Consider the following 17,053-nt stretch of genomic DNA (forward strand, 5'->3'; position numbering starts at 1 on the left):
GGCGACTGAAGCTCACGAGCCTTTTAGCCTAGATAGATATCCCCGCCTCCTGGGTGTTGCCAATAACCACAAGAGCATGTTGCGGCAATTAATTCGTATTTTAACTCAAATTATCCATCATGTTACTTGGTACTCCCAAAGATAGAAAATAAAATACAAAAACTGTCGGGAAATTAAAAGAAACAGGAAACTGAAACTTAATTTTAAAAAAAACAAACTAATCCTTGGTTCCTTTTGTACATATTGACTCATTCTTTCTGTCTGAGTGCCGTCATAGGGTTTGGTTGTGTTTAATCCAGGTAAATCCGGTGGTTAAAGCAGTCACAGATTTAAAGTATGCGTGTCACAGAATCAGAAGTCCAAATATTAAGTAAGATACATTAACAGTCCATACTTACATTTAAGCAAGATAATTCAACAGCGAAGCTGTTGAAGAGGAGGACAGGAAACGTAGTAATACATGACAAAATATACAACTCTGCAGTAAAAACTGGAGATCAGATGATGGGCTTCACTTTGGCTCCAAGTATTAAAAGCGCCTTTAACGGGTACGAAATGTGAGCGCCACCACGTGGTCAAGGATTACACTACACTGTTTTACTGTTTAGGTTCAGGTAGTTTCCAGAGTTAGAAACAAGCGAAATTAACTATTTATTTGAAAAATGTTTAACTTTGACTTACTTTTTTTTTTATCAGCTTTACAGTTAGTCGTGTTTTCAAAATTTCACAACAGACATTTCAATACAAACACCACTTCTTAAAGGGCAGCTGGTTCACAGTAATGTAGACCTCCCAAATCTAAATAAAGAAAGGCTACAAAGCATCATCAGGCCACTGTGATGCCAAAGGTTACTAAAACTTAAGGCCTTTCCTGTGCGTTTCTATTTTCACTTTGTTTTGTGATAACACACGTTCTTTTCAGTTATCTCCCTGCCTTCCCCTCTTGTTTTTTTTATTTCAGGTAACTGCAATCAACTACAATGTTTTTCCACACAGACTTGGGTAATTTGAGAAGCGAGGTGATGAGGTGGTTAAAACTGTCAACTCACAACGTGAAGGTTCTTGGTTCCCAGGGCTTCTTGTCTGTCTTACTTCTCTCCATGTACTCCAGCTTCTTCCGCAGTCCACAGATGTGCAATTTAGGGTTAATTGATGATTTTAAATCGACCATGGATAAGTGTATAGCATAGTGCTGCATAAATGTATGTTTCAAATTGCTTTGAATGGTCAGTAAGTCTAGAAAAGTGTTGTATAAATGCAAGTGCATTACATTACATAGAGGAGTAATGGTAGATTTTCTAAGTGCAAAAGGAAGGACGGCAAGCTCCTAATACGTTTATTCACTGCCAGTTGATCTTTTTACTACTGGTGTCATGCAGTTCTGAGGTAACAACAATTATTCACAAGAAAATTATCTTTTGATTGCAATGTGAAATTCTCCCTTCAGCTCTCAAGTGCAAAAAAATACCATCAATAGGTTAATAGCACAAGTGCTTCAACTGGATTAAAGTATAGTCTGACTTCATGGATGGCTGTGTTAACAACATTCTTAGAATTAATAATTAAAGTTGGAGTCAATTTAAAGCAACACAAAACGGATCAAATAAAGATAAAATAGATACACAATACATCAGTATCACAGCTTTTGATGTTATTACTACTGCTGGTTTTCTAGAGATTTATGGGCTTTACTTCTAAGTGCATATTCTTACGATTCCCGTCACAGTAAAGCCTCTTTGGCTAAAGCTTAACTACGTTGTAGTGTGTGTTGAGGTCACATGTAGGTCGGCTGCTCACCACGTATGGGGGTAATGAATATGTCTGCCCTTTGTACTCTTAGGCATAGACTAACTCTGATGTGACCGTAGACAATAAATCTGGTGCGCCAGAATGTCATACTAATGCGATTCTTTTAAATACACGCACAGTGATGATGCAAGTCTGATCAGAAACCGTTTATTTCCAGGCCAGGGAGCAAGAATGAGAAACAATTCTAAAAACATAATCAAATTACCACCGAGCCTAGATAAAACAATTCTAAAACTGGTAAGAATGCAATTTTCTGTATGCACTAAAAATCCCACCCAGTCCCACAACCCAGGACGAATGTTCGTTATGGGTTCACAGGCCAGAAATTCCTCTTGCGGAGCTGCGTGCATGGCAGCCTCGTCCCAGGCAGACGAGGATGAGCCTGCTATCCCCTTCTCGTCCCTTTACTGGGCCCATCACATCCCAGCTCAGCTCGCATTCTGCACTGAGTCCGTTGCTCGATCGCCTCCCCTCGCGTCATCGCCCTGTAAGTAAACAAATAGGGGCCACAACCATCGTCCTGGAAGCTGCCCTGACTTATAGCCATGGCGACCCTCTCCCAACACGGCTGCACCCGGTGAACAACAGTGGAGACGCTACTCACAAATGCTGTCAATCACAGGCGTTGTCTCCTATTGTCGCCGTTCCTGCTGTCGGGACTGCGTCGCTACGTCACACTCACCTGTCCGTCTCCAGATGAGGCGCCGCACCCCCGCGATCAGGCAGTGATTCCCTCTATGTATGTATGTATGTATGTATGTATGTATGTATGTATGTATGTATGTATGTATGTATGTATGTATGTATGTATGTATGTATGTATGTATGTATGTATGTATGTATGTATGAATGACCTGGTCTTCTTGTGTTCCTTTTCATATCGTGTGCCTCTGTCATGCCAAGCCCCAGTCAGCTTCCTTTTAAAGGGTCCCTTAAACAGCTGATAGGCCACCTCTGGACACACCCATGTCTCAGGTGATCACTATCAGCTAATTTGTCCCATGCCCAGCCAGTCCACAGTGGATTAAAACAATGTCAAATAAGCCACTAAAAACCATGCAATACAAACAGAATAAAATCATGCAAATAAAAACTAAACTCACAAATAAAGACTAAAAAACAGAATAAAACCAATATAAAAGATAAATACAAATTTCCTCTGTGTGACATGAACATTCAATCTTAAGTAACATGACTTTTTCTTCTTCTCTATCTTCTTCTGTCATCTGCTTCCTTCCGCTTCCACAGCAAATGATCTGCACCCATCTCACTCCATCCTTACCATCCTCCTCTGTCAGCCCTCTGCATCTCCTCCTTCACTACATCCACAAACCTCCTCTAAGGTCTTCCTCGTTTCTCTTTTATTCTTTCCTGCCTGGCAGCTGCATTTAGCATCCTTTGTCCCATATGTCCACTATCCCTTCTCCAAACCATCTCAGCCTGCCTCTCTAACTCTGTCTTCAACCCTCTCAACTCAAGGTGTCCCTCGAAAGTAATTGTTTGTCCCTACTGGTCACTCCCAATGAAAATCTTTATCTTTAGTTCTGGCTCCTGTCCTGTGACCCACACGAACCCAACACACTAACCTGAAAGGCAAAACTAAAATTTCATTGACTGTGAATAAATAAAAACGCGATCTTTAGTTATTAGATATTTGTCAGTCCGCCACTCTCCAGCCAAGTCCAACAGGTGGCAGTGATTTAACTCCAGTGTGTTTTGCTAACCGCCAATGAATCAAAAGTAAAAGAACGTCAGGCCTCACAAGCGTCGCTTATTGGTTTAAGGCGATCACGTGAATTATACGCGAGAAAGGGGGACGGGGGGAGGGCAAACATGGCTGACGAAGCAGGGGAAGTAAACACAGCTGTTACAGAGCGCGACGAAAAACAAGAACAAGATGAGCCCAAAGTTTTACGACCAGCGACTAATGGCGAACCGGATGGGGGCAGCGAGCAGGACTGGACCGAGAGGCAGGCTTCCCAGGTCGCAGAGGAGAACAGCTGGTCGGCTCCTCTCCTGTCTCTGGCTCGTAAGGCCACAGAGACGATTAGCAGCGGGATCAGCTACGCTGCCATCCAGAGAAAGCCCTCACAGGGATACGCGGCGAGCTCCCCGACCGAGAATGAGGCCGAAAGTGACCTCAGTAACTCAGCGAAAAAGCTTCCAGGTAGACTTTGATTTTTCTGATGCCTGCTAGTTAATGCACTTTAAGATCGAACCATTGCGGCTGTCACAGGCACTTGAAACACTGTATAAGTGTCAGCTGTCACATCACATGACTCCAAGATCAGACTCTTGGTTTTTTTGGTTAGTGAAGTGCTCCTTTTCCGGCTATGTCATCTGACAGAATTAACCTCAGAGCTTCTCCTTTTTTTCATGCTTTCTGTACAGTTGTTCCCCCCAAAGACTCAATGGCAATAGAAAGATCCAACCTGCTCAGCATGCTGAAGCTCAGCATCAGAGTGTTGATTCAGTCTTCTATGAGTCTGGGCAGGACGCTTGACTCGGAGTACCCTCCTCTGCAGCAGTTTTTTGTTGTCCTGGAGCACTGCCTCAAACACGGTCTTAAAGGTTAGACGTAAATAAATCTGACTTTTGCTGTTGTGCTATATTTAGCTGCCTGCATGCTGAAGTTAATTCTGCATGTTGTCTGATTCAGCCAAGAAATCCTTCATTGGTTACAACAAGTCTATATGGGGACCACTGGAGCTGGTAGAAAAGTTATGCACGGAGTCTGTCAACATCGCCACCAGTGCCAGAGACATGCCTGGCATTAAGTATGCCATTAAATGCCATTATATTATTTCTATAATAAAACTGCATCGCAACTGAGTTTAATTGTACTTATACTGTCATTCTTGTTTTTGTTTTTCTTAGGACTGGTTTGGGGAGAGGAAGGGCTTGGCTGCATTTGGCGCTTATGCAGAAGAAAGTAGCCGACTATATGAAGGCCCTGCTGGACCACAAGGACCTCCTGAGGTCAGTTACACTTGTTTTATAGTGCATTATAAACATGGGTTTCTTCCTAGCATCCACTTTACCTTTTAAATCCCTTAGTGAGTTTTATGACTTTGGAGCACTGATGTTGGAAGACGAAGGGTCGGTAATGGTGGGGCTGCTGGTGGGCCTCAACGTAATTGATGCTAACCTTTGCATTAAAGGGGAGGACCTTGATTCACAGGTTAGTGATGCTGTTTTGTAAGAATCAGTTTCACTCTGAGGAAGAGTTGGATCGAGATACAGAGTGATCTGCTCTTCTTTCCCGTTTAGGTAGCAGTCATCGACTTCTCACTTTATCTGAAAGACTCTGCTAGCAATGAGACTCCAAAAGAGTAAGCATCTACACTGCTTTACATTATTTTTTTAATCTGGACTGTTCTATATTGTTATTACTGTTTAAAGCATGACCCCATATTAAAAAATCCTTACTAAACTTTGGTTAGATATGTCTCACAACTATAAGATGGTAATTGTATCGCTCCCTTCCTTAGTGATTCGAAGATGACAGCCATATTGGATCAGAAGCACTACATTGAGGAGCTAAATCGTCACCTAAGCGGCACCGTCACTGACCTTCAGGCTAAGATGGACTCTCTAGAGAAGACTAATAGCAAGCTTGTAGAGGAGGTTAGGCGTGCTTTGTGTGTGCAGCTGTGGGACTGTGTTCGCACTGGATTGATCCTCTTTAACATCAGCTTGTGTGTGTGTGTTTTCTCCTCTTCTTCAGCTGACAGCTGCCACAGACAGAATCAACTCTCTACGGGAAGAACAGGAACAGCTGAAAAAGGAGAACGAGACGATCTTGCAGTCCAGCCAGAGAAAAGAGGAGGTGGGGGGGGGAAAGTGTCTAGGACTAACTGCAGCTGAAGCCCCTCCAGATTTTAAGAAGGAATGAAAAATGCCATGTTTTTATTTTTCAGGCAGTGCTTCAAGACAGCCAGGCAGAGCTGGAGACATACAAACAGACTAGACAAGGCCTGGATGAGATGTACAATGTGGTGTGGAAGCAGTACAAGGAGGAAAAGCGCATTCGCCAGGTCAAGTATCAGTGACCTCCAGGACAGACTGAACCAACACTCCACACCTGGTGTTTTTGGGTTTTGACTCAACTCTAACTGAATTTGACTCCCTTGTGTATTAGGAGCTGGAGCGTGAACTGGAGCTGCAGGTGGGGATGAAGCAGGAGATGGAGGTGGCCATGAAACTGCTGGAGAAGGATACGCATGAGAAACAGGACACGCTGGCAGCCCTACGGCTCCAGCTTGACCAAGTCAAGACTCTCAATGTGCAGATGTTCCACAAAGCTCAGGTATAAATAGATGAGCATGATTATAACTTTGTCTTTCGCACTTACACACACACACACACACACACACACAGATTGCGCATTTGTCCAAATCGTGTGGTTTCTCAGGACTCGGACCGCCAAGCAGAAAAAAAGCAGGCAGAGGCCGTGCAGCTTGAGCAGAGGATGAATGAAATGGAGAACACCATGAAGGAACTTGAGCAGAGGTATGCGTGCTTGCCTAGGTTGAGATTCAGTTTCGCATTTACATTCCTTTAATAAATTGACGCTCCTCTTCATATTTTGTGACTCATAGACTACAGAGATCGGAGCAGGAGCGCAAGCAGAACGACCAGTCGGACGAAGACATGAAGGTGGAGCTGCAGGGAAAAGTCGATGCTCTGCAGAAACAGCTAACAGATCTCGATACGCTAAGGTGAAGAAATACAATTGTGGGTGGGGCGGGGGGGTTGAGTGTGGTATTAAGCAGTATGTAGAGAAAAGGTTCATAAAAGGGCAAAGTTGCAAATGTGATTCACCTAAAATGTTTGTTCTCAAACTTTTCAAACATTGTGTAGATCGAGTCCATGCAGTAGTTTGCAGTTTGATGACTTGAGTCACATTTTTGTGTTTTCGGAGCACAGGCTGGGGTTGGAGAACGAGCTGCGCAGTGAGAGGGAACAGAGACAGAACTTGCAAAAAGCTCTCCAGAGGGAGCAGGACAACAGCACCGAACTGCGCACACAGCTGCAGCAGCTCCAGGGCCTGCACTCGGTCAGCATCTCTCAAACACACACACAACCTGTGTCACGTTACACTTGCTCGGATCTAAATAGGCGAATTATAGCGATGGAAAAAAATGTGTGTGCTCTTGACAAATGAAGTTTTATTTTCAAAGTGAAAGGCAACCTACAGCTGCAGCTAAGATTACTCCTACACACAGGCATAAAATACTGTAATCCAATGCCAACATTTAAAATGTGTGATTGGCTTTGTAGAGACTGCTTCTAGACTCTAGCAATGAAGCTACATTGCTAGAGTTGGCTACAAGTCAGAATAAGAGCTTTTTTTTTATTTTTTATTCTTATGTTCATTAAAAAGTACCTTTTGTAATTATGGCCTTCAAAATGCAGCAACGCCTTTCACCACCAGGGAGCAGTGTTTTACCAGTGGGTGTGTTGAGATGTTTTTGAATGTGTGGTGCTATTCTTTTAACTTTAGATACTCCTTTGTGTCCAAGGTTCTTAAGAAGCTTTTCCTTTTGTAAAAGAGAACGTGCTCATCCTGACTTACCTGGTTATTAATTCAATTGGCTTGATGTACCATCTTGTGGTACAAGGTGGTATTACAAGAAAGTACTGTGCAGCCCCAATCCAACTTCACTGAATGTCATCAACACAGTACATAGATGTTTTAGATTAAAAGTTATGCGGTTTGTTGTTGGTTATTTCTTCAAGTCTGCTGGTAACGTTTCATATTTTAAACACAGGAATTTAGAAACTGTACCTTTCAGCTTCATCACCAGCGAATTATATATTTATGCCAGATGACATTACCTTAAAGAAATAGTTTATTTTACAAAAATATTATTTGTATGACAGCTTTAACAAAGCCTCCCTCCTGTTTCATCCTCTTGTAAGCGGTGTAAGAGCATATTACAAATTCTTGAACATAAATGGGATGTTATGACCTTTTTTTCTTTTACTTCTTATGGATCGACTTTGCAGGAGCTGCAGGAGTTGAAGCAGGAGAAGCAGCAACTGCAGCAGAAGTGCGAGCAGCAGGAACAGGCTCTACAAGAAATGGGACTGCATCTCAGCCAGTCAGTAACTGCGATGTTTTGTTTTTTTTTCTTACTAAGGAATGCCATTTCACGTAGGAGAATTTATGCCACTTTCATCTTTCTCAAAGGTCTAAACTGAAGATGGAAGATTTCAAGGAGGTCAACAAGGCCCTGAAGGTAAAATGTTAAAGAGTCGAGGGTGGTTTACTTTTATTGTTGACGCTGTAAGACTTGGAATGAGAAACCATTGCTCTTCTCAGGGCCACGCTTGGCTGAAAGATGATGAAGCCACTCAGTGCAAACAATGCCAGAAGGAGTTCTCCATCTCACGCAGAAAGGTACGTTCCGCCCACCCCCATTACATTTCACTTGAGAGCCGCTTCCGTTAACGTCCGCAGTCACATAAATGTTGCCACGTCACGCTGTATGTTTTGCATGCGCAGCACCACTGCAGAAACTGCGGAGACATCTACTGCAACAGCTGCTCCAGTAACGAGCTGGCCTTGCCTTCGTATCCACGGCCTGTGCGAGTGTGCGACGTGTGCCACTCCCTGCTGCTGCAGAGAAGCTCCTCCACAGGTTCCTGACGACATACCCACAGGCTTTGTTTTCTCCACACGCTCCAACACTGAATATACTCATTTAATGAATTTAAATACTTGTGTTATGAAAAGGAAAAAGAAAAAAAAAAGGCGGGAATGTGATTTGGTGTTCCATTGATGCAGTTACCTGAAATTCAGGCATTTTATTTGTACTGACAATGGTCGCCTTTAACGTTGACAGGATGGATTTTAATAAAAAGTAGTTTATGCAGACTTTATGCTAACGAGACTTTGCATAGACATGGAAAGGCTTGAGTATCTGCCACCAGTGTTTCCCTGGGTTGGATTAACAGAGTTTAACAAATTTGGTAATCTCTTGATAAACTGGCTTTTTGATATGTGCAGTTTTTCTAATTCAAACTGTGGATGTACTGTTGGGATTTCAGCTTGAGCTGAGAATCTCTGCTGTTTGCAGATTTGTGTACTCACAGAATGTAAAGGCACACTGCTTTCTTTATTTAGGATGATTTTCAAAATAAATTTAACAGAAATAACCTGAATATTTTACTTTTGTCTTAAAAGATTATATTTAAACCTTTGTGAAAATCCTGAATTAGAGGGGTGCATTTTTAATTCTGGAAGTGACTTTGATATTTCCCCCTCCCCCTTTTTATTATCAGCTCTAACCCCACTGCTGGATGCAGGCAGAATTGTGTAAATGACTGTAGAATGTTGGCAACAGCAACACTATTTTAGAATGTATTCTATCAGGATTTTATGGATCACGTCAACTGCTACAACGCCATTTTCTTAATTTGACTTCGTTTAACTTTAGATATTTGATAAATGAATAAAGCCTCCTGTTTTTCCACCACTTGTGTCAATTAGATATTCCAGACTAGTTTATTCACTTTGTGCACAAGAAATACAAACAGCATCTGAAGCAGTAGAAACCTTCATGGTAGCAGATTTGAAATGAACTTGCTCTCTGTATAGCCCTCATCCAGGAACAGAAAAAGAGCACTAACAGTCACACCATAAGAAAACAAAACATGCTTTGACCATGTTAAGTCCCAAACCTAGATTAACATTTTGTACAGGAATTTAAAATGAAGCTGAACACTATGTAAAAGGTGAAACAAGGTCCAAACATTAGAAGATACCGGACATTTTCAGTTTCTGTTCATGCACTCGGACACTAAAACGTTTTGTTAAATCCACCAGCACAGGATGAGTTAACCGTGCTTAAAGAACGGTAACACAAAACGGCACGCTTCCAGGGAAAGATAAACTTAAAGCACAGTTTATGTTATTTGTAAATCTGTGAGGAATGGGGAAGACAAACATCACTTTGACACATTTATTGTGACGAACATATGATCTCACTGCTCTCTGAAGATCACCCACTTAAAAAAAACAAAACAATAATAATACAAACCCTACCCTTTGTTTTCCCCCAAAACAACCCCACCAGACCCTATCTGAATTATTACGAGAGACTTGCATTTCCAGTCCTTTCAGCAAAATGCTGAATTAAAAAAAAAAAAAAAAACTAAATGCGAAAAGAAAAAACTACATTCCCCATCCCCCACCCAGTCCATTCATTGAGCCTCTGCTTCCTCCTCCACCGCCGCCATAGTAACTGCTTCCCATTCCGCCCTGGTTACCTAACAAGAGAGAGAAAATACACACTATAGGACCGAGGAGTTCATCAAGGAGTCACGCATAGAACGACAAAAGCTTTCCAAGTTTAAAGGGCTGAATTAGCCTGGATCCAAGATGACAGAACTACACAGCACCTTCTTCCTTAGAACCCAGTGTCATTAAATACATTACACAGCAGTTTTGGAAGCAGCTGCTTCAATTTTTTTTTTTTTTTTTTTCTTTAAATGATGGGGAATAACAGCACTCCTCTGGTAATTAACCACTGTTTCCACCCTTTGCAACACTGTAACAACCCAACTTTAGGACACTTTTTAACTGCAGATTTTTCTTTACTGTTACTACCGTATGTTAAGTAACAATATAACTATTATTTATTTCAAAGTGTGCTTCAGAATTAGCCAGCTAATAAAAGAAAGGTGTTTTACAAGGCCAGTTTAAGGTGTTACTGAATATTTATGACTTAAAAAAAACAAAAAACAAAACAAAAAACAACTTAGTAGCATCTCATTTGGTGCCAGACAGCAAACACTTACAGCTGTCACGAGTTTAAAAATAAACAAAACAGTCACAGTACACAAATAAGGTTTTATGGCACCTTCACCTAGGACAACTTCAATTTCACTTATCAGAGAAAAGGGTTAGACTATAAGTCTTTGCTCAAACCTTTAAAGGTTCTGTAAAGAAATATATTTTAGGAAATACAACAGAGCTGACACTCACTATAGTCACTGTAGCCACCCATGTTTCCTTGGCTGCTGTATCCACCAGAGTACCCTGAGCTCAGCTGGCCTCCACTATAGGATGACTGGCTCCCTGTGGAAACAAATCCCATTGGGCTGTATGAGTAAACCAACAGATACACAAGCATTTTAAGGGAAATAACACAGGGCCCTATTTTCAATATCACTAAAACTTTGACTCACCCATGCCCCCCATCATCTGGCTGCTGTATGCTCCATTACTGCCACCTGCTGTTGAGTTCAAAAACAGCTCCACGTAGCGGTGCTCTGCAGAACAGGAACAAAAATCATAAGAATTAACACGCAGCTTTAAAAGGGTGGGGTGCTCAAGTTATTTTTTAAAGCAAACTCACGCATGTTAGCTTTATCTTTGGACATGGCTGCTACAGCATCTTCGTGTGTTGCAAACTCTACATCTGCCTCCCCGGTAACTCTGCCATCTGGGCCAATCTCAATATGGACCCGCACCGGATTCAAAGGTGAAAAGAACTAAAAAAGACGAAAAATAAATAAATGCACAAATCACAAGTGTTGTCTGCTTTTAAGCCCTTGCGGCGACACAAAAGATAACAAAGGACTGTCAGTGATCTCTCAACAACTTACATTGTAGATGTCTGTTTCTGTGGCTCTGTATGGCAGGCCCCTCATATGTACACAGTGGCCTGTTGTGCTCTGAAAGGAAGAGCCGCCATCGCCATACCGTCCATCCGATACACCTGAACATACATAAATGGAATTAACACAAGGTCTTATGAGGATTTTATCCTAATCTTATTAATTGTTATATGAATTGTTAAGCATGAAGAGACATGAGGGGGTGTTTATTTAAAAGAAACTTCATGGGTAAAGACCAGTAAATCTGATTTCACCTGCTCTCCAGTCCCACTTGGACCCACCTCCTCCGTAGCCTCCTCTGCGCATTCTGTCATAGGACCCCCCTCGGCCCATCATGTTGTAGCCGCGTCCACCAGAGGGCCGGTCATAGGGGCCGGGTCTCTGCATGCCCATAGGCTTCCTCTGGGGTTCGTAATGGGTCCGCACCTCAGCACGGCTACTCTTGAAGATCTCAATGTACCTGAGAGCATACAGATACCACAGTGAGGGCATGGAGAATGGGTGAGAAACTGCATTTGCTTAATACTGGTGAAACTGGGCTATGCAGATGCTGTCATGGTGTAGTCCATAGGTAGTAATAGATTTAAGTACTTATTGCTAGTCGTTAATAAAGAAGATTAAAAATAACTTATTTACTGATCAATAAGGAAGTTGTCCAAATTGATAAGGGCCTCAGTGAGTTTTACACTTTTCTTATGGTTACCTGAAGCGACTCAGATCTGTTTCAGTGTTTCAATAGTGGTATGTGTCGTTGCCATGACAGCTTTTGTCCTGGTTTTAGAGGCACAAAGAGAGCTCCAGCCCTTCTGCAACCCACTAAGCATTACCTGTGACAGTGGGCTCCAGATCCTTGTGTACAGTGGCCCTCTGATTTTTACTAGCAGGGAGACTCCTTACCATTTATCAACCTGGACTCATTTTTAGTGCTGAGACACCATTTGTTCTCCAAATCGGGCATGCACTCCATTTCAGGATTCGCCTCATATTTTTGAATGGTGACCAAGCACTAATCTTCCCCCTGAACATTGTGAATATATATATATTTTTTAAAACGTGGATCTAAGATAGCAACTTGTGTGTATGTGTGTGTGTGGTAAATATGACAAATATGCTTCAAGTAGCCAAGATAAATGTGTCAGTTTTGCATTTGGTTCAGATGTTGAAGGTGCACACCATAAGAAAAGCAACTTATCCAGCCAACCAACCAACCATCCCCACCTGTGCCCTATTCTTTCCTTGTGTTTCTTTAGAGCCTTTTCAGCTATATCCTGTGAAGCAAACTGCACGAAGGCCTCCCCCGTACTCCTCCCCTGGATGTCCACCGGCAATGTTATCCCATTTGGCACGATTTCCAACCCTTCAACCCAAGGACAGATAACCCCAGCAGGGGACATATTAAATCACATGCCCAATCACAGAGAGAACTTTCTCTAAAGAGAGAGATATTAGACTTATGGAAAACTCTATACATCATCACACATACCAATTCATTCCTTTTTTGTGTCTTTTTTCTTTTTCTTTTTTTAAACCAGTGACTTTCCATTTAATTTAGTTACATTTACTGTATTCTAGGGGATAAGATAGAAATGGCAGGATAGAGGAAGACTATGAAGAAGGGCACTGTGTGGGGGATATCGGGCTAGTATTAATGTGCTGATGAGGAGGGTCTAGGTGGGTGACATGAGGAAAATTCGTGGTTGCTCTTTCGTTAAATCTAAGAATTGGCATATCCTCCTGAGAACTGAGGAAACAGGAATCTTCCCATTGAACTTTTTTGGTGATTTCCTTCCTCTTTGGAGCTGAAAGAGGCCACCCAAACACATGGGATATCAATGGAAAGCCCACAATGTCCTCTATTAAGTACATCAGGACTTAATATGATAGCTCAAATAAGTCAAAGATATAGACCAGAGGGCATGAGTGAATAGGCTGGTGCTCAGGAGGATATACTGGGTTTAAAAAAAAAAAACTTTTAAAGATAAAATTATTAATACATGGTGGGGAAGAAAAAAAAAGTTAAAAAAAAAAAAAAATTGAAGACAGAGGCTATATCAGTGATGAGCGGGACCCACTCAATAACTAGTGTATTACCATTAGGCTGAGACTATTTTAAAATGTTTCCACATAATGGGGGGAAAATGTGAAGAAGGCTGAAGATGAAAATGAGGGGCAAAGATAGGAAAGGGTGTTTGCATAACAGATCCCTGCCCTTGTACAAAACATCAGGTCTTCAAATAAATTCTCTATTTAAACTTCAACTGGCTTCCTTTTCCAGCATCATTTCCTTCATTCATTGTTTTTAAGTGTAACCACATTAGATTGTCATTTACAATGGCATACTGACTTCTTCGTAAATTAGATGCAACAAGTTTTGGTGTCGGTAACCAGAAACAAGAAAAGGAAGATCGGAGGGGAGAAGTTTAAATTACCAGCATTAAGGGGGTTTATATTTAACCAGCGAACAAGGTTTGTTGTTACCTGAGAAAAACTGCACAATTTCCTCCTTGCTGCACCCGAAGGGAAGGCCCCGAAGCCGCACAAGCCCGTCCCCAGCTGTCTCTGGACAGTTTGGGCCAGTGTGCTTCATGACCCAGTCCATTTCCACATTGTTTGATTTAAACACTATATCAGAGAAGAGAGAAATTACTTCGCTCAAACTGGTAACTTATATAGCATTTATCAGACATTAACTCAGCTGTATGCTGTTATACGCACCTTCTACATATCTGTGACCCATCGTTTCTCTGTCCTTTTTCACTGCAATCTTCAGGTCTTCTTCTGTCTCAAATTCAACGAATGCCTCTCCGCTGGGACGCCCCTCTCTTGTGTAGGTGAAATGGATGCCACTTCCATTGTTTAGGATTTTGCACTCTGCAATCAAAATGCATTATCAGATCATTTCTAACTGTGTTACGTGCTTAAGTATTCTTTTGAAAAACAATAATGCATAAATACCTGAGAAAAACCTCTGAACTTCATCCACTGAACAGGACCAAGGAAGTCCACGGATTCGCACTACATATCCCTCATCAGCCATGACTGGTCACGATCCCTGAAGATTATGAATAAACGCTTCTTTTAATGTGATTAACCAATACAAACTAACAAAGATACAATAATACAGAAGTCAATACCCTGGTACTTCGTTTACTCTTTTATTTTCGTTGATCCCCTCTTCACAAGAACTGACACTGTCTCTCTAATGGGGACACGACTAATTCTGAATACAACTGCATTAAAAAAATCCGACTGGCTGGTTTATACATATACATTGACTACAATACGCCATAAAAGCTTTCCTTGATTTACTCTGAGTTATTTCAAGAAAAAGGGGCCTATGTAGCAGCGCCATCTTGAGACAGTTTCGACAGATATTTAAGAAAAATTACTTTACTGCTCATACTCTTCCGCGGAACAAAGGTTGTTGTTGTCCAAACGTAAGTCCAGAGCAGTCGTCACAATTTCCTTATCTATCAGTACTCGCTAGCGAACTACCGGCATCCACGTAACAAAAAGCGGGAGCTCCGAGTCGGTGCCCGCTAGCAGCACAAAATCAGTAGCCAGCCACTTTCATTCGACAATATTTCCGCGATTGTTGGCTTTCGTCAACTACTTAAGAGTTCGAAAGAGCCATGTTGTTGATTTGTTACGAAATATCTCACTTACTTTAAACGCAGTGCACGGCCCTTAGCATATTAACTACCGCACCCACACAATAGAACAAAAGCGGCCCTCTTGGCCTGCGCCATGTTATTAGCATCGGCAGTTAGCTCTTAAGCTAGTACCGTTAACTAAGCTACCTGTATTAAAGCTGATTCACACATTCAAACCTGTACCTATGTACATTATGAGAAAAGTTGTTCAAACCATGATATAACCAAGTAAAACGAGAGATACATTTATCAATATACCTGATACAAACGCAGATGCAACACGCCGGAGTGTGTGTAATCAGACCTGCGTGGTGCGGCTGAAACTCTCCACTGGGTTGCCAGAATTCTCCAACCATCCCCCCTTCAGGAACCAAAACGGCGCGCCTCATCATGGCATCTGCTTCAAAAGGCCAAAAAATGACGCAAATAAAATACGTTTATAACAAATTTTATTATTTATTTGTGTTTTTAATTGTATCAAAACCGAAGAATGTATAGTTTGTGAAAGGGTGTGTAATAAATAACGTGACAGAAAGGGTGGATTTTTAAACACACCTGGCAATCCTGACGAAATAACCAAACGCCTCCAACTGGCCTGTGTCCACGCCCAAAACCGATGACGTTTCTGCTTGAGGTCTTGGCGACTTCTCCTGGCCTACAAATCCAAGTAACCCTGTTTACATTCGTCAGTAATCCTTTTCAGCTTTTTTCTTTTCTTTTTTGAGTTAGTGTATATGAATGAGCTACTTTTTATGGCAAGGCCAAAGAGTTCATGTTTATCAATGCCAGCTCAAAATACCACACTACATCACTAAAAACAACCCATTTAGCTACAAGCCTCAACAGATATTAATTTCGTGCTAGGGTAGTTTGTAATAGTAACCTAGTTCGATGAGGCTTATTTTGATTATTGGAACTAAATGATAATACAAGCCTCAGTTACCGGTTTTGGTGACTACTATGCCTGAAAGACCATGTTTATATACAATAGGGACTGTTTCCCAGACTTGGATTGAGCTTATCCCTGAAGTAAAAACTTTTTTCCCCCCAATTATAAGCATTGTCAGAGTTTTCTTTTAAGATAGGACTAGGCTTAATCCAAGTCTGGGAAATTAGCCACGGGGTCAGCAGCCCCAAGTAATCCAGATATAGACCACAAGTGACCCAGACCTGCAGCAGGGAGTTGGTTGCAAATCAGTGACACCATTAAAAAATATGTGGAGTAAATGAAGAGTGTTTGTTAACTTATTATCATTATTTCAGTAATGCTGCTTATTCAAGGTTACACTCATCTAGTATTGGTGTACACTGCTAGTTAAAACATATAAAGCACACAATTCTGGAAATAAATGCTTTCAAAAAATGTATGAATAGTCACACAATAATCAAACACAGTCACATGGGGTTTAACCAAAGGGAATGAAATACACTGTTTTTAACCACACTCAGTCCTTACTGAATCAAATGTGATCTATAAGGTAAGGTGTAAACACAATCTAGGACCTTTGTGTAGTTCAGATGTCTTGGTTCATGGTGGTGACAACCCTGAATTCACTGGTAGTTCTGTAAGATTACATCAAACACAAACAAGGCTCCAGGTAGGCTTTTGACTTTACAAGTACATTACAGTGATCTTTTGGACTAGAGGGCAGTCCAAGTGAAGTATTTATTCATCACTGAAGTCACCATTGTGTATTTAATCTTGTACAAAAGTCGCCAAAGCACGCACAGTTCAATAAGCCTCAAGGATATCTTGTGACAAATGGACTTTCTTTCACAGTAGACATTTGGACTTGTTAGGGTATAGTGGTATACAGGTGTATTAATGTTGGCTGCATTCCTCTCATGGGAGGGAAGGTACTGTTTTCATGCGTGGTGTTTCACTTTCAGGACTTATCGGGACACACTGAAAACAGAACAAATTCTCAGATCTCTTCTCTGGAAGACATCATTCCCGTTAG

The 17,053-nt window shown here is 41.5% G+C and overlaps 2 protein-coding genes across 8 annotated transcripts; one reads left to right on the forward strand and one right to left on the reverse strand.

Annotated features, from left to right (window-relative positions):
• The first annotated feature begins 3,612 nt into the window (after window positions 1–3,612).
• On the forward strand, window positions 3,613–8,973 carry rufy1 (RUN and FYVE domain containing 1). The gene is made up of 17 exons (XM_026189914.2): window positions 3,613–3,976; window positions 4,201–4,380; window positions 4,469–4,586; window positions 4,687–4,788; window positions 4,867–4,990; window positions 5,080–5,141; window positions 5,301–5,436; window positions 5,537–5,638; window positions 5,730–5,846; window positions 5,951–6,118; window positions 6,224–6,321; window positions 6,411–6,530; window positions 6,739–6,868; window positions 7,822–7,916; window positions 8,006–8,054; window positions 8,138–8,215; window positions 8,321–8,973. The coding sequence occupies exons 1-17, from the start codon at window positions 3,643–3,645 to the stop codon at window positions 8,462–8,464; spliced, it is 2,157 nt and encodes a 718-aa protein (XP_026045699.1). The 5' UTR covers window positions 3,613–3,642; the 3' UTR covers window positions 8,465–8,973.
• Window positions 8,974–9,297: 324 nt separating this feature from the next.
• Window positions 9,298–15,492, reverse strand: hnrnph1 (heterogeneous nuclear ribonucleoprotein H1). 7 transcript variants are annotated; one of them, XM_026189955.2, is made up of 11 exons: window positions 15,351–15,492; window positions 14,395–14,491; window positions 14,155–14,310; window positions 13,918–14,061; window positions 12,658–12,796; window positions 11,721–11,899; window positions 11,428–11,540; window positions 11,178–11,313; window positions 11,008–11,091; window positions 10,805–10,897; window positions 9,298–10,086 (listed from the first exon to the last, which is right to left on the reverse strand). In XM_026189955.2, the coding sequence occupies exons 2-11, from the start codon at window positions 14,474–14,476 to the stop codon at window positions 9,992–9,994; spliced, it is 1,221 nt and encodes a 406-aa protein (XP_026045740.1). In that variant the 5' UTR covers window positions 14,477–14,491; window positions 15,351–15,492; the 3' UTR covers window positions 9,298–9,991. The 7 variants fall into 7 exon arrangements, with proteins under 7 accessions (XP_026045740.1, XP_080162982.1, XP_026045713.1 ...); XM_080306856.1 differs by having other exon boundaries at window positions 10,801–10,897; XM_026189928.2 differs by having other exon boundaries at window positions 11,694–11,899.
• Between the last annotated feature and the right edge of the window lie 1,561 nt (window positions 15,493–17,053).

The sequence above is a fragment of the Astatotilapia calliptera genome, chromosome 2 (genome assembly GCF_964374335.1).
Source record: "Astatotilapia calliptera chromosome 2, fAstCal68.1, whole genome shotgun sequence".
NCBI lineage: Eukaryota > Metazoa > Chordata > Actinopteri > Cichliformes > Cichlidae > Astatotilapia > Astatotilapia calliptera.